We start from the raw sequence: 26658 nt of genomic DNA on the forward strand, positions 1-26658 counted from the left end.
TTCTTTTTGTCTGCCATCACTTTTTTTCAGCTCTCACTAGGCCAATTTTGCCTTACGATCTATCAAAAGATTAAAAATTGTATCTAATCACGACGACTTATTTTCTATATGTACATCCCTCCGTTTTAATAAATAAAAAAAAATCAGGGTTGTTCGTATTGTTATAATTTTCTACTTCAATTTAATTTTAATTATTAGGTAAAATAATGTAGTCATATAGGAGGAGAAAGTATGTACCCCCATTTAAACCCGTATGATAAATTACAATTTCAGTTTTATAACTGAAAATATAATTAACTAACAAAGGTCAAAATAATCGAACTTTTACTTTCATGATTTGTTAGTATTAACGATAATACTAAATAATTAAACATCAATATTAAACTAAGTAACACGAATACAAAATAATTTTGTCAATTAAATTATTTATATATTAGAGAACTTATAATTTTAATGTATTTTAAAAATATCAGATTAAAATGTACTTGACATAATCCGAAAATCCCTACATAAGTCGAATACAATTTACAGATTCGAAGCGTTTTGACTGGTAGTAATTTTAATCGCCGTTAGATTGAAATATTTTACTTCAGTCCACTATCCCCGTCCTGATTATATTGAATTTTTTATTACTAAATTTGGCTTTCTCTATGGTATTATAAAATTAACATAAGTCTACTTCATGATAATGTTTTCAACACTAGCCTTACGGTTATAACTATTCTAAAATTAAATGTTTGTTTTAATTTGCATTTAAAATTGTTCAACTATTAAACAGTTCAATTAAATAGTACTCATGATTTAATTTTATTAACTGAAGTTTACCAATTCCTAAGTTTTATTCCATTTAATTTTAAATTATAAAGTATATTCTTATATTAATTATGGTTATATTCATTTAACATGCATTCTTCTTTACATTTATGTAAAGAAATAAAAAATGTGTACAAAAAAACTAATAGTCGATATTTAAATAATTTTCAATCATTCATCTATAAAACTAAATAATATTATTACATTTTTAAATTTCTGAAATCCATTTTATGTTATTCTGATTAGTATCATTGACTAAATTAAAAGTTGTGAATAACATAAAAGTCTAAATAGGGGTTGATTATAATAAAATAATAGGTAATTAAAAAAAATATTTACTAATGAATTTTGAATATGTTTAAATATTGTATTCAAAATACTTTCAGCAAAAATCAATTTTTAAAATATGCGTGAAAAACATGAAGCTAACGAATAAATAGATTTATTTATTTAATTAACCTAAATCTAGAACTTTATATAAATTATTTATCAAATAGAAAGATGAAGCGGCGAAATTAGTAATACAGCAGTTCTCTATGCGCATTGTTATTTTCACAATAAATCACAAAGAAAAATTGATATTATTTTAAATAAAAATTAAGAATTTTAAGAATAGCCGTACATATAACTGCGTCATCAATATTACATTTTTTTAAGCTATTTTCATAATAACCGTTTACAAAAAATGATCAAATATTATGAAAAAAATCACTTTAAAAAACGTTTTATAAAAGACACTAAAAATAATGATTTTTTATTACAATCAGAGATCTCAGAGATATACTACTGATCCTGCGGAAGATATCGGTAATATGTTTTTTTTTCACATAAATTTATTTTTTATTTTTAGTTTTGCATTCGATTTTATGAATGCATTCGATCCACAAAATATCACTGCAGAAGGTTTAAACAAACTAATAATTGAATACAATAGTTTCAAAAATTTACAATTAAAACAACATCCGTATTATGCAGTTTTAAGTTCCAATAAATTTTGTACAAAATGCCGCATACATATTAATCCATATTATAAATTTATGTATAAGTCTATTTTTACAAGTGATTATTCAAAATTTAAGAATTTGTCCATTGCAATTAATTGGTGTATTGAATATACTGAATTCATAATGGGTTACAGTTTGATAGTAAATGTTATCGAGAGTACGGCTCTTACTTATATATATACATTTAGTGAGATAACAGTTTTTATGAACAAAGGACTCATCCCACTGACACATTCTTTCTTAACTAAATTTGAAAAGTTGCTGTATTCGATTAGAGATGTATTTGAAAAATTATCGATTTCGATAATGCCTATTAATTGTGTAGCTAATCAATTTAACATCTATCAACGAACATATGGGAACACTAAAATTTTAATACAAAAAAACGATACATTCATAAATAGTATGAGAGCATGTATGGAACCAATAATAAAGAAATTGGACTATGTTAATCTCAATAAATATTACAAAATCGACTTTTTATTATATAGTCAGATCGATACAGTATTAGAAGCAACCTTTAATGATGTACTGGAGTATTTTCCAGCAATAGAAAATCGTCTAAATAAAGTTCAAATGTTTCATATTATAGAAAACCTTACTTAATTATAACATTTTTCTACAAATCATGAATTATTTTACAAACAGTTCTTGTTATATTATCTATGTTAGAATTTGTTTTAATATAATGAACATATTTATTTATTTTGTTTTTTCCGTATCTATTTAGAAAATTGATATTTGTTGTAGAAATTAGTATAGTGTATCTAAACTGTAATATTTCTGTATAAAACAAAAAGTTTTATCTGTATTTTTGACTAAATGACTTTAATAATAATTAAAAGAAAAATAAACTATAATAAATTTAACATAATCAATGGAAGAATATTTTTATTATGAGGTTTGTGATAATTGGTATATGAAAAAAAGAAGTTAAGCGATCGAAAATAATTCATTTGGTCATAATAAATTTTTCATAGAATGATATTTATATACAAAGTAATCGTCTAACTAAGTTTCACATAATATCTTTAAAAATACAAGTGTTTTAAAAAATTTTTTTAACATTATGGATCCTTGATGAGGTGTTTCATAAGAAAATTTAAGTTTCTACCACCATCCCTTATGCTTAAAACTTTTATCAATTTCATATTTTCAAATGACAACCCTATTTTTTTTTTTACACTATTAGAGTTAGTTTAATAAAAAAAAAAAGTTTGTAAAAAAAAATATTTTATTTTAGAAATTATTTTTAGAGACTTAAACGTTATAGGTCGTAAATCGATAAGCGCTACCAGTTTTATAAATAAACATACCAAGCTTACCTTAGTTATTCTGACTACGTGAGTCGAAACAGTAACCGGTAGCTCTTATCGCTACATAAAATAATAATATAATGTGACCACGTTGGAAAAATTATCGAATTTTTTCATCAAATATCGTAAATTTTTAAGTAGCGTATCTTGTTTAAAATTCATTATTTTTTTATGACGAACAAAAATGTATAATATTTCCGAAAATATCTAATTAAATAATTACAAAATATAATAATATTATAATCAGAAAATATAAATATTTTCGGATTTGTATATCTGCGCCAACACGCCATTATGATAAATAGTGTGTTGACAAACATTCACATTGTCGGAACGTGTAACATATTTTATTTGAGTCTATTTTAATATATATATAATAATATAGAATAATAATATTATAAGAATAATGATCAACAACTGAATATACTCGTAAACAACTGGTAATAGAACTTTTCATAAATAAAAATAAATGATAAACTTANGCCTGTAAAGTATATCTTATTGACAATAGAGTAAATCATTTGAACCTGCAATAGGCTATTGTAGGTTCAACTGATGTATTAAAAATAGATGTATACATAATAGCATTTAGATAAGCACAATAATTATGTTATACTATAATGTAACATATAAAATAACAGAGAATTATTCTCAATTTTNAAATAACAAAAAATTATCCTCAATTTTCATTTTGACTGAGTTTAATTTGCTTGCTGTGTTACGGTTAGCAAATTAGAAAAAAAAAGTATATTAATAGTACTGAATATTAAACAGTATTAAATACTAAATAATTGTATTTAAAATACTACTCAGATACTTTTTATTAAATGTATTTAAAAATACTATTCAATACCAATGAAAGTATTTGAATACTTTTATTCAAATACATTTACTCAAATGCTTTACACCTTTGTAAATAACTAATACCCATTATATATTATAAAACACATTTTTAACATAATTTTGACTTAACTATGCATTCGTCTCAGAAGTAACGTTTTCCACCTTTTATTTTGTTTTTGGTACAAATTACACACCTTTAAAAATGTAAAAATTAAATGTATTCCTTGGTTTTGCGATATTTGCGTTGGAGTTACGCTTTTTGGCAGACGGTCATAAATAAGTTTAATGACTACAGAATCCCTAAAGTCAATCAATCTAATGTTTCGATATCCAACTGGTCGCTTTTTGTATAACAGATAAGCATTATTCATCATTATATGTAACGCGACTTAAGCGTACTACTTCACTGTTTTCCTTTCACAAGGGTAAGTAGCTCATGAGACGATCGGTACGGTTCACACCACTCATAAATTCGGTGTACTGTTGCACGACCTTTGGTGTCTTTGTTACTATGCCACTTTTGGCATGGTACTCGTTCATTGCACCCCCTAACTCTGAAGATATAATTAACACTCACCTTTTATCATGCCATTAACACAAATCCTCTTACTGTTATATGCGGACGTCACATACCCTTTTTACTTTTTATTGACGGCATCTAAAGGGTTTCCTTGTCTATTTCCACAAAGTTACATATGTATTTGTGTCTAATAATTATTCAGTAAGATCGACGGAGTTATTAAAAAGTTGTCCATATAAACGGTATGTCCAACTCCATCATAGACGACGTCAAGACAGTATTTTACTACTACGACGGCAACTTTAGCTTAGCTCCCGCAATTGAGTCACTTCATTCACAATAAATCCTTGTCTCAAGGACGGTCCATCTGGTTGGGCGAGTATCTAAAATTTTATGCCAAATTCGTGTTTTTTATTTTAAATGTATTGACGAAAATAGACACGTCCACGTAAAACTAGTATGGATTAATGTTGACTCAATTCTTTTGATGGACAATATATTTATCAACGCGAAGAAAATAATCAGTGTAGCCTTATTTTACTACTTAATAATAATAGTATAATAATGTATAGTATAATAATTATTCTGAACATATTATTCGCGAAGATCAGAAAAAATATTTTAATCCTCGTGCATAGGTTTTAGGAATATGTGATTTTGGTTTATGCATTTTAATTTTATTTACATTTTATGTTAGTTTATGAAGTTTTCACTAATAATTGGTTATTTAAAGATTATTTTTAATAATTATTAACAGCGGCGGGTATTAAAAATTGTCAAATTAAATATAATAAAGTAAAACACAATACACATACTATTATTTTAAAGGTCGCAGTAGAAAATAGAAATGAAAATAACAATAATAGCGATTATACTATTATAGCAACCGATAACGACGAGCGTACACGTATTAATTCTAAAAATAAATTAACAATATAGTAATATACTAATGTTTTACTGTATGGACGACGCTGCCGGTCGTCCAAAACACTTACATAACATTGCAGCTGAACCGTGTCCGCACGCAAACGATTGGACGCCTCGTTTATAATATACTTTTCAAAATATTGTTCGGACGACGCTGTTGGTCGCCAAAACACTACTCTTGTGGCATATTCTGAGAGAAACAACTTTAATGTTCGCACACGACTAATGTGTTATAACTGTTTTACTATTTAAAAATTCGCATTTTTAATAAAAATTTAGAATTAAGAATATACAATAAATTTTCTTCTTTTAATTAATTTTAATAGGGGGTGCGATCGTCCAGTCGTCCAAGACACGAGCCGCCACTAATTATTAAATTTTCCTTCGTCTATCTGTTGTGTTAAATAATAATACAACATAATGACATCTTCATAAACAGATGTATTCTATAATATAGTGACACATTTCAAAAATTTACTATTAAAACATCATCAGTATTATGCAATTTTGAAATCCCATACATTTTGTATAATATATATGGCATACATACTAATTCAAGTGATTAATATAAATATAAGTCTATTTTTGTAAACGATCTATTCCAGATTTAATAATTTGTCTATGACAATCTATTGGTGTATTAAAAATAATGAGTCGTATTAGGTTTGATAACATATGACATCAATTGTCAAATGTTATCGAAGGTACGGCTGTTACTGTTCTACGAAATAAATAGATTCAGCGAGTGAACAGTTGAAATGAATCAAAGAAACATGATACTGACAAGAGAAATCTTATACCAAGTTGAAGGATTATTGTATTACATTAAGGTTGTATTTAATGATTTATTAATTCTGACAAAGCCTATTGCTTGTCTAACTGTTCCATTTAACTCATATCATGAAGCAAGTCTAATCAATTATTACAACAATAAACCTGATCAATTTTTCAAATATAGAATAAAAGAATGTATAAAATTTATAGAAAATTAATTGAACTTCGACCCAATCAAACAATAGACTAACAAAAAAAAAAACTCATGTATATAGAAAACAATGATTACCAAATATTACCAAAAAAAAAAAAAAAATTGAAGTATTTTCCAGTAGTACAAAATCGCAAAATTAAAAGTAAAATGTTCAACATTTTAAATGAAAATCCTTAAAGGTTTAAGTATTTTCCAACAATAAAACATGAAAATCATAAAAATTTTAAATTAAAACCTCAAAAAAAAATATATAAGGATTTATATTCATATATAATAAATAATTGTTATAGTTATTATACAAGTTTGTTTTTAATCTTATTTAAATTATAATTTATATTTTTATTTCTCGACTAATTTTAAAATTGTTGTTGAGACGATTATTTGTACACATTTTGAATTATTTGACAGACAGTTCTTGTTATACTTTGTTAGAATTAAATTTAATATAATGAACAAGTTTATTTATTTTGTTTTTTCTATATATATAGAAACATTATGTTTCTTATAAAAAAATAAAATAGTGTGTATAAATTTTAATATTTCTGTATTAAATAAAAAGTTTTATATATTTAAGACAATAAGTAACTGTAATGATAATTATAAGAAAATTAAACTACAATAAATTCAACAAAATCAGTTTGACCATTAAAAATAATACATTAAATTATAATAAAGTGTAGATTTGAAGAATTTTGAATGTGTTTAAGTATTATATTCTAAATATATTATGCTAATATCAATTTTTAATATTTGTGTTAAAAATATTTCTAAAACAAGATCTAGAACTTTATAATAATCATATATCAAATAAAATTATAATGTGGCGGAATTAGTAATACGGCAGTTTTCTATGTGCATTGTTATATGCACAAAATATTAAATTTTTAAAAAGCTATTTTATCATAACAGTTTAAAATAAATGTTCAAATGTTAACATAAACTTAGATTATTTTTAGACAAACCAACTTTTATAAACGTTGTATAAAAGACACTAAAAATAATGATTTTTCATTACAATCAGAGATCTCAGCGATATACTACTGATCCTGCGGAAGATATCGGTAATATGTTTTTTTTTCACATAAATTTATTTTATATTTTTAGTTTTGCAATCGATTTTATGAATGCATTCGATCCACAAAATATCACTGCAGAAGGTTTAAACGAACATTTGACTAAATACAAACGTTTTACAAATATAATATTAGATCATCATAATTATTATTATGTAGTAAATCAAAATAGAGACGTAAACTGTCCCATACATACTAGTTGGAATTGTAAAAAAAAATCTATAAGAATAAATTCTTTATACTTTCAAGAGAACAAGTTGTCCAATTTTATTTCTAAGTGTAAAAAATCTCATCTGTACAAGCACTGTTACGTTGTCATGACAAATGTTATCGAAAGCACAGCTCTTACTATTATACAAAGCTTTAGCGAATGGGCATTCGAAATGAATCAAAGAAGATTGATATTGACAAGTAATATCTTACTTGAATTTGAAGAATTACTGTATTCAATTAAAGTTGTATTTAATGATTTATTCATTTCGACAAAACCTATTTCTTGTCTAACTGTTCTATTTAACTCATATCATGAAACACATCCAACAAATAAATGCATCGAATCTGACCAATTTTTCAAGAAGAGAATACAAGAATGTATGCAATATACAGAAAACAAATTGAATTTCGACCCAATAAAAAAATATACTGACGATATCATATGTATAGAAAACAATGATTTGAAAATATTATCAAAAAAAATCATTGAAAATGGATTGAAGTATTTTCCAGTAGTACAAAATCGCAAAATTAAAAGTAAAATGTTCAACATTTTAAATGAAAATCCTTTAAGGTTGAAAGTATTTTCCAGCAATAAAACATGAAAATTATCTAAATTTTAAATAAAAAAAATATATATATATATAGTGAATAAGTTTATTTATTTTGTTTTTTCTATATATATATATAGATATAGATAATTATAAGAAAATTAAACAACAATAAATTTAACATAATCAATTTGACCATTGAAAATAATACATTAAATTAAAATGAATATAGAATTAAATTGATATTTAGTAATTTAATATTATCATTTTTATAATAAATAATTATAAATTATAAAAAATTATAAAGTAGTTATTACTTTTATAGCAAACGTGTATAAAAATGGAAGGGCTTGATGCAATACTTTAAATTTTTTTTTTTTTACTTATGAATATTTAATTAGACATTGGTCTACAAGGAATTCTACCATAACCAAAAATATGCTTTTCTAAATCAACTTTTCGCACTGTTTTCAAATATCTGAAATTAGACTTTTTCTATAACTTCTAAGTTTTGATATTATTACTAATTATTAAAAATGAGTATTTATATATCAAAAAAAAATTGTTTTAAATTATTACTGATTTTGATATTTAATATGTTAAAAATAATCATTGTAAAATATNTCAAAAAAAAAATTGTTTTAAATTATTACTGATTTTGATATTTAATATGTTAAAAATAATCATTGTAAAATATCAATTTTAACCTAATTTTTTTGGGTCATTTAAAATTTATTATAAGTTTATAATAAAAAAAAAGTTGAATTTTTTATCGTGAACTTAGCATAATTTGCAAATTTGGAATTGAAATCATTAAATAGAAAATTTTATGAGAATTAATAATATGGTATTGTATGTAGTCAGGAAATTTTATTATTACTATTTACAGTAAATTTATCAGAAAAGCTCAATATTTTTTTTCATTTTTCACTTAAATAGAAATCATAATAATCATGTATAGTTGATTATCTTATCAAAACTAATTCGATAATAAAAATTTAAATAATATTAGAAATGAATGATTTTAATCGTTTATATGGAGAAAGCTGGTTAAGCAATTTTTTATTTAATAGAGGGAGTTTTACTGATTTTAAAAATTGTAATTTTTTGGAGGATTTTCACCATTTACAAGGAACTAGGGGAAAATTTTCAATTTTTGAAGATATTATCTTTAACGAGATACTAGTTGTGATCAATTGACGTATTCATCAAAAAAATTGGTCAATTGAGGACTGAGAAAATAAATGACAGCTCCAAAAAAATCACATTAAATTTATTTTAATATAAATAAGAAATTTCATTTCATGATGAGAGGCTACAGTGATGGGGTCTTTGATATTTATTAAATTTATTGAATCTAAATGAGATAAAAATCAAATGAATTGAAAACTTTTTTACAACTCAAAAAGAATTAAGAACGAAATTCAAAAAAAGGTAATTTACGTATGAAATTCGAACTTAGTACCTCAAACGTGACAGACATAACTGTTATCGACTCGGCACTGAATGTCGCATTTATTCGATGTATACAAATGGCAATTTAAACTATTAAAAATTTCAAATTAATTTTTCTCGACCTAAAAAAAGCTAAAATATTTAAATAAGTTTAACTCTCTATACTTTGTGGATTAGATTTATATAATATTTATGAAAATTAGTGTACTCATCGTGAATGGTATTTTAAAATAAAATAAAATATAAAAACGTAAATTTTAACATAAAAGTAGTAGTTTTTGGTACAGTAGCCATTTTTACCATGAAGACAAAATAAAGTTATAAATGTTTTTTTTCATATTAAAGTATATTATATTAGCTTTAATATAAGATATATAAAAAGTGTCAATATTTCTGAAACACTTTCAAATATTATGTTAAAGAAGTTAATTTTTTATGGAAAAGTTATAATTTTGAATCCCCCTAGTGGGCATGTGAAGGGTTAGATTTTCAAAAAAATATATACCAAATGACGTGTAAATACCTAAAGTATCTATAAAAAAAAATTGTTTCGATTCATCCATTTTTCAAAAAGTTATGGCAGTTTTAAATAAAAAAATTACTAATTTTTTAAGTTTGGGAGATTACCAAGGGAGAGAGAGAATTCTTTTTCAATTTTTGAGACTATGTCTTCGGCTAGATACGATTTGTGATCTTTTAACGTATTTATCATCAAAATCGATCAGTGAGAACTGAGAATAAGTCGTAAAAGACACAAAAAAAAAATAAACGCATCATGCTAAAATTAATACCTTCTCAACTTTGCATCGAAGATAAAAAACATATTAAATTAAAGTACCCAACCCAAATTTACATAATTGTCTATATATTTCTTTATTTTGATGGTGAATCTATTTTTGTACCAATTTAACAAAAAATTTTCCTGTGTTTTGTTTTTTAAATATGGCCACTCTAGGTTAAATAAGTATTGTTTGAGGGCATTATTTCAGATTTTTAGGAAATATTGAGTTGGGGTTCAAATAGGTCTCTACACGCTGAAAAATTTTCATTACCCTGTTTGATGATTTTGTTATAAATTTTTTGTATAATAAACCTTATATAATATAAAACAAACCTTGTCTTATTGTAAATATAAGTTTAACTTGTTATTAGCTACTAAATAATTAAACTAATTGTTTAATCCTCGTCGTTAAACATTACTACCCGTTTTCATCTTATCTAAAAATAAGGTAATACCTTTTTTAAATTAACATACAAAATATATTATTAAATAGATTTGTTTGAATGATATTTATCTATTTATCAGTTTACTTTACTTTTAATTTTTAATGAATACCTATAAAATACTAGTATAGAAAAAAAATCTGGCCGTCATTCATGTTGTCTGTTAGTAGATAGAATATTCTCAGGTTTATTATTATTTAGAAATATATTACAACGATGAGTTAACATTATTTTGATAGACACGTGGGGATATTATATTTAATATTAATGTCATTAATGCAATATATTCCCAAATGGTACGCTAAAAAATTTCTTACTTTACAGTTGACGACAGAAAATAACTTTTAGATAATGCCTAATTTATCGTATAAAGTATTTACATAAATAGACAATAATTATGATGTTCTAACTTCCATAATTCTCAATTTTTTAAAACTATTTAATTATTTAACCTGTATTAAATGCATACAAATTCAATTGTAACCTTAACATAAAATTATATATTTATTGCAATTATATTATTATTTTAAAATTAATTTTTCTTTTTAATTGTAAATATTGAACACATTCAAAAAATGAATAATTTTTTACGATAAATTAAATTAAATATAAAATATCAAAAGACAAAACATCATTTTTTAACAATGATATAAAAGTACATAAATAATATTAAATCCATCATTTACAAAATATATTGTATTTTTATATTTCAATAAATAAATAAAAAGTACACAGTCAATCACTTTTTTATGTTATTGATCATTTATTCATTATTTTCAGTTTAACAAAAATTATTACATAAAATTTGTGAATTCTGAAAAATGGAAAAATTATTAAAAAAAAAAAAAAATGAATATTTTATAAAAGACATAACAAAAAATTCTTACTTTGCATTCGCATTTTGTGCATTCTTCGGCTTCCCATGATCTTCCTTCCTTACGTCTCTTTTTTGCTTTTGTGTCATAACAACCCCCATCAATTTCTGTCAAGTGTCTAAGTTTACGTTTCAACTTTTTGATATCCATCTTTAACTCATTCACCTCTAATTTCAAACCTTCCAATTTCGTGTCCGTTAAGTTCATGACTTTATCCAGTGTGTTTCCTTTTTTCATATGACCTACCTCTTCAGACATATTTTCGCCAGAACAATCTGTAAGTAAAAAACAGGAGAGTTGAATTAGTTAATAACTGAATTATTTATTGCTAATTAACTTATACCTATGAGTATAGTAAAATATTAATTGTGTAAATTACGTACGAATTAATTTTGTTTTCGTGCGTAATGAGTTTAATATTTACCTCCATTACACTCAAACCAAAGTCTTAAGTCAATACTAGGTATAGTGCTGCATGGAACCAATTTAGGTGACTGTAATACTGGTAATTTAAACACATCTTTAGATATTAATGTTATGTTGTCACCGTTATCACAAAGAACTCTGGCAAGAGAAGCTTGTTTAATCTGGGTTAATTTAGCAGGGCTAAAAGTAGATGGACTCTCGTACCAAAATCTGCCAACATAATTTAAAAATATTTTTAAAATACAATAATAATTTATTAGTAAAATAACTATACCTGTCTCCGTCTCGCAGATTTTTGAATTGTTCTATAAGTAAACATTGAAATAGTTTTCCGATCTTACTAGAAGGTAATTGATCTTCTAAAATTCCTCCAACCCAAACGTCAATATTTCCTAATAAAAGACAAATATTTTGGCATTTAAATAATTGTTATGTATTTATATGGTTTGTTTCTAAATAAAAATTTACCAGGGTGGCCATAAAGGCGCTTTAATATATTTCTAACTTCGGGATCACTTATTTCATTTCGAAGATCATCAAATGTTTCAGCTCTAGTCATATTACAAACAACTCTCCATTCATTATAGCCTGGTATACCATGATCTCTACTACGTTGCACATTCATCGCAGCCAAGTCTAATGCCACAGCATGCGCTGAAGTAAATAAACGATCAATTAGTTGATCATTAAGGTTTTGTCTAGGAGTCTTCTTTTTAGCAGGTACAGTAAAGAAACCGCGCATTAATGGATCAGTGCCACCTTCGTCAGATAATCTCCATGGAGTAAAAAATGCTTTTCCCAGCGACAAATCTCCCTGTGTTAGTAATACAACGTAATGTAATATATTTGTATTATAGTATAATATATCAATGATATTCGAGAAAAATTACTAAATCAAAATTACCATCTTCTTATTTTTAATATAACTACTAAAGAAAAATTAAGTGTGATTATGATTGTATTATAGTATTTTTTTTTTTTAAGAATACATTTTTCATTTTACTCGAAAAAATTAAAAACATTTTGTTATTGCATATAATCTTTTTACAAATTAATATTTTTTTTTATATTTACAACTAGTACTTTTTTCAAGTATCATTAATATGTTATACCTATAAAAAAACATTAATAATACAATTCTGCACAAATATACCGTAAAAATATAAATGGTACACAACTTTTTAAAAATTAAACATACTTCAGCAATCGTTGTAAAATTTTCATCAAGTCGTGCTAATTCTGGATTTATAATGGAATGCCCAAATCTTAGTGCTGCGGTCGCAAATACATTTGCAATAGCTGGATTTATAGTAGGGTCATAACCTAAATATTTGCCTAATTTTTCCATTCCTTTAGGACCAAGAACATATGGCATCCAATGTTGATAGGTAATGTGCTGTAATTCAGCGCCGACAATTTTACGTGCCTCGTGAAATATAGTGTCACCTTCCCAATGAGGGTTAATTCTATGCAACTCTCTGGCTATCCGATTATGTTCTCTAAGCCAAATTGTATGCATGGCTAATAGTCCTACCTAATACATCGAAATAATTGTTAATCGTACACAACTCTAAGTGAATAACAAACATTTTCTTACCTGTTCATTAGCTCGTATATCACCTGCTAAATAACATCCCGTCGTACTTTCAGTTAAATCTCTTCGACAATCCATTTCATCAACGCCAGCTATAGGAAGCATTTCTTTGCCTGAGCCAGAAGAAATACCACCTCGCATCAAACCTAATCCTGTTTGAACTTCTCTTAATATGAAAGAACGGTCACTAGTAAATCCATAAATCTTAAATTATGTATAATAACATTATTTAAAACTCATAAAAAGAAATCGTGTAAAAAAAATTTCGTTTACTTGTGATCCATCTATAAAAGCAGTTAATTGATTTATTTGTTCCCTAGGTTGTAACTTATCGAAAAAAACGGATGTTGTATCAGTTCCACATATAGCACTACTTCTAATGAAGTCCATACATTTACGATTTTTTATTCGATCATCATTAGGTGGAACATCCATTGGAAAACAGGGAAAAGAATAAGCACATGTTTTTTTACAATCCAAACCTGTAAAAATATTTAAATACTTCAGGAAAACCCATCTTAAATATTTTTATTTTCTGACCTTCCCAGCTTTCTTTGGTAGTTGATGGTATGGCATGATCTAGATCGTGATCTAAAAACTGACCCCACTGCATTACCATATGAGTTATTTCATCATCTGTGGTTATTTCAGTGGTTCGAATAATAGAAGTTGACACCAATCTAGCTCCAGGTTTTTCATATCCGTAATACTTCATTCCTTTAGTCCAACCTATAACCAACAGTATACGGTATTCACACGGCTCTCTATTAATTAATAATTACTCATTTTTTATAAAAAATTTATTTTACAGCAAAAGTAACAGTGTACAAATAGATACCTAGTATCATAAATTTAATATCAGTATTATCATAATAATAATTAAAATGATATTATATTAATACGAATAAATTTTAATAATAATTACCAATAGGAGTATTGAATCCATTTTCATATATAGGTTTCATAATTCTTCTAAACGGAGTTAAAGAAGCACCCCACATTGGGTTTTGTAAATTATTACACGTTCCATCAATAGTACGATACTTAGTATGAAAACACATATCACTGCAATTGGGTTTATTTTGGTGTCTTAAACATCCAGATAAATTGGCAATCAAGTCAAGTTGTTCAATAGACAAAAGATCTCTATACGAAAAGTCTATAAACAAGACAGTACTAAATTAATTTATCTAAATAATTTTTAAATACTACTTACTTTCAGTTAAATTAATTTTAAGACCAGCCTGTACGTGCTTACGAACATTAGCTAGTGTACGTTCAAATATATCAGCTGACTTTACAATGTCTCTAGCTACTACATCGGGATACCTAGATAATCTCATTAAAATGGCAGGATTGTGAACTTTTTCGTTTTTTCCAAATAATGATTCTATGGTAGCATTAACAGCTCGGTCTACTTCTAAAGTAGCCTCCTTAAAGGCCAGGTTCACATATCGATCACCCGGAGAATGTTCTAAAACATCACCTAGAACAAGAAATTAAACATTATGACTGTCGTTTGGATTTAAGCCAAGAATATCATGAATCGTTACATAACAATACATCACACCAAGTCAGTAAAAAACAAATAAAAACGTATATGTTTTGTCAACTTACAAAGCTAGATTATTATCATATCTACCTAAGACTTCAATAATGCCCCTGGCTGAATCTTGTCCATGGTTGTTTTTTGCCGTACACTCATAAACACCCGAATCAGTAAACGATAAATTATATAAACGTAAACTTCCAATGATATTAATTCTATAAATTTATATTTAAAGTTCATATTTATTATTTAAAGACTAATAAAATAGTATTAATTTAAATTTACTTATGATTTTGGTCTTTTATTAAATCAACTCCATCTTTTGTCCAAGTAATAATAGGAATTGGTTCTCCATCTGCCTTGCAAGGAACTTCAATGCTAGTTCGCTGTGGAGCTTCCATATCAAATGGTTTGATGACTAATTTAGGTTTTCTAGGACCAAATCCTCTGACTTTTAACTCCGTGTTACTTTCTGCTGTTCCTGCTAAGTTTTGAGCCACACAAGTAAACATACCTTTATCACTCTCTTTTACATAATCTAGACGTACTGTAGCTCCTAAAAATTTAATATCTCGTTTTTTGTTTGTTTGTCACTAATAATTTTTTTATTTAAAGTGCTCTATTAATATATATTCTCTATATTGTATTACTATCATTGTGGAATGATATTCTTGGGCCTGGCGTTATTGACTTGCCGTCTTTAAACCATGTTATCACAGGGGTTGGATGACCGTCAGTTATACATTGAAGTTCTACCGTAGTTCCAGTTTTAACCGTTAAATCATGAGTAGTACTTATGATAACCGGCGGGACTACATTAAAATACAAATTTAAATTTAAATTATTATGAAATCATGAACAATTTCAATAATTACCATTTATATTGACCATTGCTTCAGATGAAACCTGTCCAAGATAATTAGATGCTACACATTTATAAAGACCTACGTCTGTTTTTTCTAATTCCTTAATAACTAAACTATTATCTTCGAGAACCTTAAAAAAATGTTAATAATAACAATATTATTTCTCCAGGTTATCAAATAATTGTTATTTTAGTCACCTGAACTCTTGAATTAATAAGCAATTCAATGTCATCTTTTTGCCAAGTAACTTGAGGCTCGGGTGTTCCGATGACGTGACAAAAAAGAGTCAACTTTTCACCCTCCAGTAATGTCTTTGCTTTAGGACTCTGTAGTATTATAGGTGAAGCTAATAAGTTTCAAACAGAATATATTTATTAGATATATATTGTTCAGTATATTATAATAACTTGTGTTTTATAATAGTAGAACTCACAATCAGATACACTGGATTCCAAAACCATTTTTGCTGGTTTTGATTTTAATTCAATACTATGTTTCTTTATCATACACTCATAAATACCAACATCTTGTGTTGAAGTTGACTTAACCATAAGTCCATGATCCGTCATTGAATATTTAGAATCTTTCATATCGATCTCATTGCTATAGTTTCAGTTTCGTTAATAATAGAAAAAACTAATATTAATATTTACGGAATGCATTTTTATGCATTTATAAATATTGTTAAGTTATTCCAAACACATCATCTGGCAGTAAAATGTTTTATTAATCGGCTTGAAAACTTAGTAATGTGATGTAACAGGGAATAAAGTGTATAGGAGTATTAGAGCGGTTATTTTTTTCTGAAACGTAAAATATTTCTACGCTACTATATATTTTTTCAGAAAAGTTGCACTAATTCGAAACTCTTCGAAGTGGCTCAAACTAAATTTATAAATGCATATAAATCTGTTCCTTATTTATATTGTTTTTATATTAGAACTTACTGATCATGCATCCAAACAACTTCTACATCTTGGTCACCCTCTACTTTACATGGAAAGAATGCTGAACCTCCTACGAAAACCGATACATCATTTGGCTCTTCTTTAAATCTTAATTGACCTAAAATGCCAATAACATTAAACAGTTTTTAATATTTAACTAATTCATTATAAAGTATTATATATTAGATACAATTAGACTAAATTATTGAATTTTAATAAAAAAAATCAATTCTAGTAATTTTAAAGTACCACAATTAAAATCAGATTCTGTCATTTCCATAATTGATTTTCCATTCATTTCTGTAGGATATTGACAAGTAACTGCGAATTCCCCTGCTTCACTTGAATCATGATTCTTTTTCAATACATTAGCTAACCACATCATATCACAGTCACATGATAATAGATTATTATCTAGTCTCCTAAAAAATCATAATTTATGATTATTTTGAGTAATACACTAGTTTACTTGGTCATACAAACGTTTCAATGATTTTAATGAATCGAAAGTTCCTGAAGGTATCTTCTTAATTCTATTATTTTGCAAGAACCTAAGCCAAATTAAAAACAATTATATAAATATCAACAGCCAATAATTTTACGAATAATTGATTGATATAATTTACAATCTTTCCAATTTCGTCAAATCGCTGAACATATTAACATAAATGTTTTCAATTTTATTGAAATGTAAGTATAATTGCTCCAAATTTGATAAGCCCAGAAAAGCTCTTGGTTCGATATGATCAATTTTATTTTTGTACAAATATCTAAAACAAAAAAATTTATAAAAAGTCTAATATTATACAAAAAAATATATCACTTACAAAAATTGAAGTTTTTGTAAATTTTTAAACACATCATTTTGCAATTTCTCAATTTGATTATTATTTAACAATCTAAAAAACAATACGATAATAAAACATTATCATTTTTAAGCAGATTTTATTTTAGTAATCAATGAATAATTAAAATTATATTTGTTAAAATATTTGGATAAACATAAAAATCAAATATAAAATATTACTTACAAAGTACTTAATTCTGTGAGATGAGCTAACGATGTCTTATCAATGTTTTTTATTTTACAAAATCTTAAATCACTGAAAAATAAGTAATACATTTATTGAGAATGAATTATAATTAAATGAGATAAAAAATATCTCATTACCGTTAAGCTATCTTAAAAATTTTAAATATTAAAATTTATAATATAAATCATACACTAATTAAAAAAAAAAAATTAGAACAAATATATAAAATAATATCTATAGATAAATAAACAGTTTAATTTTAGACTTATTAATTTAAGTACTAGGTCTATTTTCTATTTATTCTAATACGTATGTATGAACTAACCAAAAAGTGTTAATTTGAATACTATAAAACTATGTATTCATTACAATAAGTCATGTAGCTTCTTATTATTTTAATAATATTTTATTTGGTGACTTGGTAACTTTAGAATTAACATGAACATGTTAACACGAAACACTTGCTATAATATATATATATACAAAGTGTAAGTTATTCTAAATAAATGTAAACATAGTATTATTAATTTTACATAAATTTAAAAAAAAATAGAATAATAGTCTCAGTAAAAATTGCATATAATATTTATAACTACGAAAATAGTGCAATTTTATTCCAAAATAAAGAAGTTAAAGAAAATATTATCTTAATTACAGTAACTGTACACTGTCTTCAGTTTGCAACAATTTTATTACGATAAGAAGGAAAACGCTGTGGGTTGTGTGAGAAAAAATCTTATTGTATTTAATAGCAAAATAAATTTAAATGTTTTAAAAAGATACTAACAAAATATTTGGAACAAAAATTAAAATAAAATAATCAATTTAAGTTTACGACGTTCGGGAGTTTTATTATTAGGTCTACTATTTATACTTAAATTAGTTAGCTTGTTATAAGTATAATGAGTCTTTTATTTTTTTTTTCTGCGACCCGTTAAAGCCACAGTCTAAACAATTTAATATTATATCAAACAACTAAGAAAACTAGTTTTTAGAATCTTAACACAATATTATAATATAAAATGAGTTTGACATTTATGAAAAACGTTGATCCTTAAGAAGCTTTACAACGCTAAAGATAAGGAAATTTATTTGTGTTTAGATGAATGTGCCAGGGATCATAAACTGCGTCTTGTGAATTCGTCATTAAACCTTTTTTCTAAAAAAATCACGTGTTAAAAAAACTAAAAATAGTTAACACTAATGTGTTTTTTTAATTATACGTTTGTTTAACATATTATGCATGTCACGATAGAATTTATAAATGGCACAGAAATAAAAAATTGTCTGATTAAAAACACATTTCGATATTTTTTTGTTTATAAATTATTTTTAACATTACTTAGTTAGTGCTACTCAAAACAAACTTAATAACTTCTGTAATACTTATAAAATTATTCGTGTTGATATCGTATAAAAACTCTTTGACAATTTATTTGTACTACTTATAAAGATCACGTCTCAAAAATGTTGATTTCTAAGAATAATATTTCATAAATCACATTAAATGGCTATTATCACTAAAAATTCTATCAGATACTCGTACCGTCAAACCGTCTGACTTACGCAATATATAAAACACTGTGGTCAACAGCATAACGAAGCTAAATGAATATGTATACGCTTAAAAATGTATTAAAGAAGTACAGAATAGGATGGACAAAATTTGGAAAAAATGATATATGTTAATACAATTTTTCTTAGAATTTCAATCTAAATTATTTTATTAGCGCCTTAAACATTTATTCGTAAATTGTCACATTAACTGTTTTAACTAATTGTTTTTGCCTAATCAAAAATAATGATTAATTATATATTTTTAATTAGTCCATTTTCCTGCAACTCATTCTTGAACAAATAAAACCATCTACTTCGACGTATAAGAGAATTACTAACAAAAAGTGAAATACATTTAATGATCCATTTAAAATTGTCATAATATTACTATACAATGTAGTTACATCACGCTGCGTTAACTGATATTGCTTCTTAAAATGAAATTAATACATATAGATTGACGATATCTAAAGAATACTATTATGTAGCTCTGAACATGTGTTGTTGGGGGAACCGACATGACAATGATGGGAACGGGTTGATTATTATTAATAGATTTCGTTTCCGGCCCATTTAAACTATTCTCGGGTGTTTGACAATAACAGAAGATTGTGGAGCATTACTTGGGTTCAAATCGTGCGTATCATGGCGATTTGGCAGCATTATGATGGGCGCAGAAGACTACCTCCGACGATGCTAAACGACCACAATGCATCATAATCATAATGATTAAATAATTCGGGTACATATAACCGGATCACTAGTAGCTTCCTAATACCTGATCGTTCTGGAGTTTTATACTTTGGATCGTCTGTTTTAAGTAGGAAGGCGATAAAAATTATTCAAATGAGCATTTATAGCACATCGGACAAAGACACTGTATGAATAAAAACACGTGCTTTAGTATAATATTTTATTAAGCCTCGTATTGAAAATTCAGCAATCTCAATACTTTAGTTTTTCTTTAAAGAAACACCGATGATTTATTGTTCTTAGATACGTTGGTATAAATAATAAAACAGTGAACTGGCAAACACTTTTTATGTAAATGTTGATTACAGCCAATGTCAAATAATGTCGTAAAATCATAAATAATATCACAGTCTAAACGTTTACTAGGTATATTTTCAAACAAATGTAGTCATGAATTCTTAAGATTTGAGAACTAGGTATAATTTTCAAAATTACATAAACTTAGTATACTAAGTAATTCGAGTTTGTCTCAGTGTTATTATTATTAAACAATCATATGAAATAGTTAATTTTATCTTAAGAGACAAATTATAACTATAGATATACCAACTGCTTATATGCTCTACCACTGAGCTACACCCCATACAGCTTATATAATACAATTGTAACTAATTTTAGCTTTGACAAGAAAAGCTAATATTTAAATTAATACTTTCAGAGGCTATATACGATAATCTATTTAACACTTTTAAATGAAAAATACCTGCAATAATAAATATTTAAAAACTGAATAATCATTAAAAAGTAAAAAGATTATTCTATTTTAAAGATTAGACGTTTGGAATATGACCATTGCTTTTAATTATTATTCAGAAAAAAATTCATGTTTATTGTATTGAACATTTGTACCCAATAATGTAAATTTATAATAATTACGAAAAGTATTTCACAATAATACATGTTATTACATTAAAATTATCGCAAAGCTTAAGGATTACAACGCACTTTTATAGGTTTTTATTTTATTATTAGATTATAAAGAAATAATTAAATAATTATTCCTTTTAATATTTATTTTAAAGAACTTTTAAACTTGATAAAAACATCATGTATATAATAAAATTATAATTTTTTATTCTTACAACTAAATAATGAATATACTACAATAGATAAAAATAAATTACACTACAGAATTAAATCAGTCGCACTAAAGTTTTATTAATCTAAAACATTGCAAACAAATTCATGTTAAAATAATTTATTTGCGTGAAATTATTTTACGGATATCGACATTGTTAAGTAAAAAAATGTCTTGTAGCTTTGATAGGAAATAGTATAAAATAAGCAAATATTAATAATAAATAATTTAGACAAGAACTTGAGAGTGTGTGATTCTTAACTTCAAGCTATTCACTATACTTAAAAACCGGTATTTGCTGACTTTCTGGATGAACAGTAAAATATCGCAGCGTGATCTCTTCACAGTATTATAACCAATAGAGCCAATAACCGATAATCAGAAAATACCATTTTATTTGCTTGGCATGAATTACATGAATATTTATAAAATCCTTTCAAAATATTCAAGCTTAAATATAATTAACATTACTTTCAATAGAATGTATAGAATATATTTCATAATCTCTGGATAAATAAAAATATAACTGTTGAAATTATACACATTGTACTTAGCTTTTACATTTTTATTATTAAAAGTTAGTCTTAGTTTATTTTAATTTTATTCTAAAATATATTATCGTTTAAAATGTTAATTGTTCTCGAGTATGATTTCTGTTATATTTTTTTCACAGCTATTAATAACTATACAATATACTTAGTATACTAAGAATCATATCAAATACTGCTTGTAGCTGTTTGGTTTATTTATTTCATCACTTATATTAAATACTTAATAATACAAAAATGTTTTTTTAGTTTATTCATTAGACGCATTTGAAAATTATTGCTACTAGACAACTTTACAAGTTAAACTTCTTTTACTTTGTATAGATTTTTAATTTTAATATAACATTATTATAGAATGACATGACCAACGTCTTACAATACTTTTATCGTATTTTTAAACGATATTGTTATCATTTAATTTTTTAAGGCGGAACAAAAATTGCATTTACACTTAAATTTTACACTATAAGAATAATCATGTGTGGATTAAAACCGTCGAATAAAATTAATTATTTCTAAAGTCTAATCTTTAATAAAGTATAAATTATTCTATGAATACAAAAGTTACAATACAATAACTGTATCGTAAAACACTACATAATTTTTCTAAAATAATAAATTACTACAAATTTAAAAAATAAAGTCTTTTTACAATTATTTAAGAAAGTATATTTTAAAATATCTTTTTGTAAAATGTGTGAAATAAAAAAAATAATTTTTATATCAATAATTGGATCTATGTTTACTGATATTTTGTTATGACTATATTGTAACACATAATTGTGTTAAAAAGATAACCAACTTTATGACATAGGTGTGTTACATTAAATAATAAAAGCAAAATCATTTATATTCTATATTATGACGTGAATAGTTCAGATATTATTAATTGTTCAATCATTTTCTTATGAAAAAAACCTTACAAGCCTTAAATTTATAGAGATAAAAGCATCACAAACAAAGTTTCGTTAATATATAAAGCATCACAATATCTCGCATAGGTATGAAATTAGACTTTGGAATTACTTGCAATATTGATTACATTAAAAAAACTAAATATCAATGTATTCGATACAATATAAATTAATTTTTTCTTAAAAAAAATAAACTAATACTAGAATACTGTCTGCGCACGTCCTTGTTATATAAAAAGTAATAAAACTGAGAAAATGTCAAGAATTTACTACACATTGATTTGCATTTTTTTTACTTAAAAAGTAATATTAATGTAACATTATTGGGATATACCGTGAGCCAACACAAAAAAAATCTCCCAAAAAAGTATATATTTTATGATTTTTAGCACTTTAAAAAAAACTAAATATTTCTACCATATATTTAAACTATTAAAAAAAATAAAAAATCATAATACAAAGAAGTCTATGTTTTATAGGAATATAGATTACTCCCATCAGCTTCAAAGTTATCTATCTACGTGCAGAATTTAATATAAACTTCTAATGACTATCTTGAAAAAAAACATGCAATGCATGGTTTGCATTAAATAAAATTAATTTTATTAAAAACCCTGATTTTCAAGAATTAATTATAATGCGTTCAATTTATTCTATAAAATTGTAACAACATATAAACACATATGAGTGTAAAGAATTGTTTTTAAAGATGAAGTTATAAACATCGAAAAATTAATTAAATATTTGATATTATATTTCATTTAAAGAATTCTCCCAGAAATCCAAGTATCATTTTCATTATTGGAAAAGTCGGTGTGCTTATAAAATATTTGACTACTTAAAAATATAGATCTTCGAGCTAAAATTACTTCTTTGGCCCACATAACTTAACTCATTTTACTTACCATGTTTAATTCTACTCATATTGATATGAGTAATATTAAACATGTTTAAGACTACCTAAAATGTACTTTACAAAAAACGTTTTAATACAGTTCATGAACTCTTTAAATTTATCTGCAGCTAATATATACTCGCACATTACTCGTTCATGTGTAATAGCATTTAAGTATACAAGATGATAAATGTGTCAGGCTGTGTTTTAGGGTAAAACGCTTTCATCCGTAACATCGGTTGCATTAAATGATATTAATTTTGTTGAAAACCGGGTTTTGATGAATTAATTGTAATGCGTGTAATTTATTCTATAGAACTGTAACAACACATAAACACATACTATTACAACAACTAACATCACTTATTTTATATTGCACTATTAATATTTGAAGGATACAGATGAAAACGATAGTAGTCCATGTATGTACATTTTTCAGGAAAGCAAAAACAAAACTATATATTTCTATTCCTTCAATAATAAAACAAAAATAAACTTTTCAATATTAGTAAAATGAAATAATTTGTCACCAAATGAACTATATTACTTGATACTACTCCTAATCAGCTAATGAATTAAATTATTAAATAAAAATTTTAAAAATGACCTATTACTGTTTTTTTTCCTATACTCTTCATTTGCAAAGCTTATAAATACAATTGTTTGTCTCAAGTATGATATTAATATAATATCATACATTCACATTTATTAATTTATTTATACATTTATTCATAAAAATAAAATTGTACTTTTAATGTACAATGTTTATCTACAGTTTTAATAAATTATTACAACTTTTTAATCAGTCTTTAATTTTTTTACTGAAACCGTCACGCTACAATTAACACTCAAAAAAAGTTTAATTTAATTCGCAGTTATTTAACTAATTACAATCAATTTATTTAAAAAAAAAACCAGTAAGAATAACAACAGTTGTTTAATAAGTTTTAAGTTGTACAAAATGATTCTATACATTTACTTATATTTATGTATTTATACTGTATAACGAAAAACTTACATTACCAAAGTTCATTAATCGGCAACAAAATTTTTATGCCATATTTTATACAAAAGTGTTTCAAATTTATTGTTATTTTTTAGCTATAAATTGTAATACGTTAACTTGTATTTAAAAAAGGGAAACTTTATTTTTGTTTTAAAACACATAAATACAAATCAATCAAATTTATCATATACTTAAAAAATAAAATACACAGCAAGTCAACAATTAAATGAATAAACCATTAAAGAGATTATTGCTTTTGTTTATAAAGTTATGGCGTCAAAGTTTATTAATAAAGTACTCTGGTATATCAATTGAAATTTCTATCACAATAATTATAGTAATAAGTTTTAAAAATTAATATAACTAATAAGTAGCAAATAAAAAATATATATACACTAAAAGAAAAATTAACATAAGCCCCTGAAATATTCAGTGACGCAACTAGAGTTATATTTTGAAAGGATATACATAAGACAATAAAAGTCAATTATGCCATCTCATTTTATTCACTTATTTCATTGAAATATTATTACATTTTAAACTTAATTACAAAATAGAAATTTAAAAAATAATATTTTGTCATTTTTATTAATTAAACTCGTGAAAAATGAACTTCTTGAATAATAAATTTTTCAGTTCTTCGTGAAATTTCGTATCATAAAATAGTATTAATATTTTTGAAAAACATCACAGTGACTGATTAAACATAATTAATTCACTTATTGTAATTCAACAGAATTACAATAAACTATCACTTTAAAAAAAAATCCCCCTGGATATCTTTTGTTTTGATCCTCTGATAACACATACAATCGTGAGAAAAACATTCACAAAAATAAATCTCTAGACGTGAAAAATGAAATTACTGAAAATCTGAAACGTATCCAGAGTTTTTCAATTGGGAGACTTGTAATTCTATAATCCTCTCCGGATATGTAACTAACAAGAAGTATTTTTATATTATAATTAAAATATTTCGATATTGATTTAAGAATGTACTTAACCAACTAAACGAGTAATACTTCTAAATTTCATATTGACCAAATTAGATTTAACAGTACTAATAATGATCATTTGAAAAATAATATGATCATAAATAAAAAATATTCTAAAAAATTGTATGCAGTATAATTGTGCTTACAGTACAGTAGTGGTTGGGGGAATTCTGTCGGGTATGGTATCCAATTGTAAAAACATACATCTTACAGTTGTCTTAAAGCACAAACACTTCGATGGACACGCGTTAACATATACGGTGGCCAAAGTTATAGTCAGGGCCAGAACAAAGCTCACGTTCGGCGACATCCGAACCATATTGAAGACTACGGAGTACTGAGTCTGCCGCTGTTTGACCGCTGAGAATATCCTAACTGAGAAACACATAGTCAGCGTTTGTCGACGGTTACTTTTCCCTCTCCTATCATTTTGAAAATTATTCTCTATTTCATTATAATGAGTAAAATTTGTAATAAAAATCATCTGATAACCACTTAATCTGTATGTAACAAAAAATGAAATATTCAATGTCCGTTATTTTGTATTTATTAATCGAATATAACAAAATTGTATAATTATTGATAGTATATTAGTTTAAACGAAAAATTATAACTTATAGTTTTTAGATGAGGCGTAGTTCAAAAGTCATATTGTATAACGAAACCATTTTAGGGTATGGTAAAATCAATACCT

The 26658-nt window shown here is 25.2% G+C and overlaps 1 protein-coding gene across 2 annotated transcripts; it reads right to left on the reverse strand.

The window, feature by feature from the left end:
* Positions 1-11608: 11608 nt before the first annotated feature.
* Positions 11609-26329, reverse strand: LOC126904770 (peroxidasin). Of its 2 annotated transcripts, XM_050683995.1 has the most exons (24): positions 26111-26329; positions 18216-18287; positions 18012-18083; positions 17811-17954; positions 17664-17735; positions 17434-17606; positions 17185-17302; positions 16671-16840; positions 16435-16583; positions 16247-16367; positions 16022-16183; positions 15657-15927; positions 15465-15586; positions 15039-15308; positions 14748-14981; positions 14363-14551; positions 14096-14304; positions 13826-14026; positions 13427-13762; positions 12697-13042; positions 12503-12620; positions 12227-12438; positions 11815-12077; positions 11609-11741 (listed from the first exon to the last, which is right to left on the reverse strand). In XM_050683995.1, the coding sequence occupies exons 1-24, from the start codon at positions 26281-26283 to the stop codon at positions 11709-11711; spliced, it is 4230 nt and encodes a 1409-aa protein (XP_050539952.1). In that variant the 5' UTR covers positions 26284-26329; the 3' UTR covers positions 11609-11708. The 2 variants fall into 2 exon arrangements, with proteins under 2 accessions (XP_050539952.1, XP_050539953.1); XM_050683996.1 differs by lacking the exons at positions 17811-17954; positions 18012-18083; positions 18216-18287; positions 26111-26329 and having other exon boundaries at positions 17668-17731.
* Positions 26330-26658: the final 329 nt, after the last annotated feature.

This window comes from Daktulosphaira vitifoliae, unplaced genomic scaffold (assembly GCF_025091365.1).
Source record: "Daktulosphaira vitifoliae isolate Bord-2020 unplaced genomic scaffold, ASM2509136v1 Scaffold_4, whole genome shotgun sequence".
Classification (NCBI taxonomy): domain Eukaryota; kingdom Metazoa; phylum Arthropoda; class Insecta; order Hemiptera; family Phylloxeridae; genus Daktulosphaira; species Daktulosphaira vitifoliae.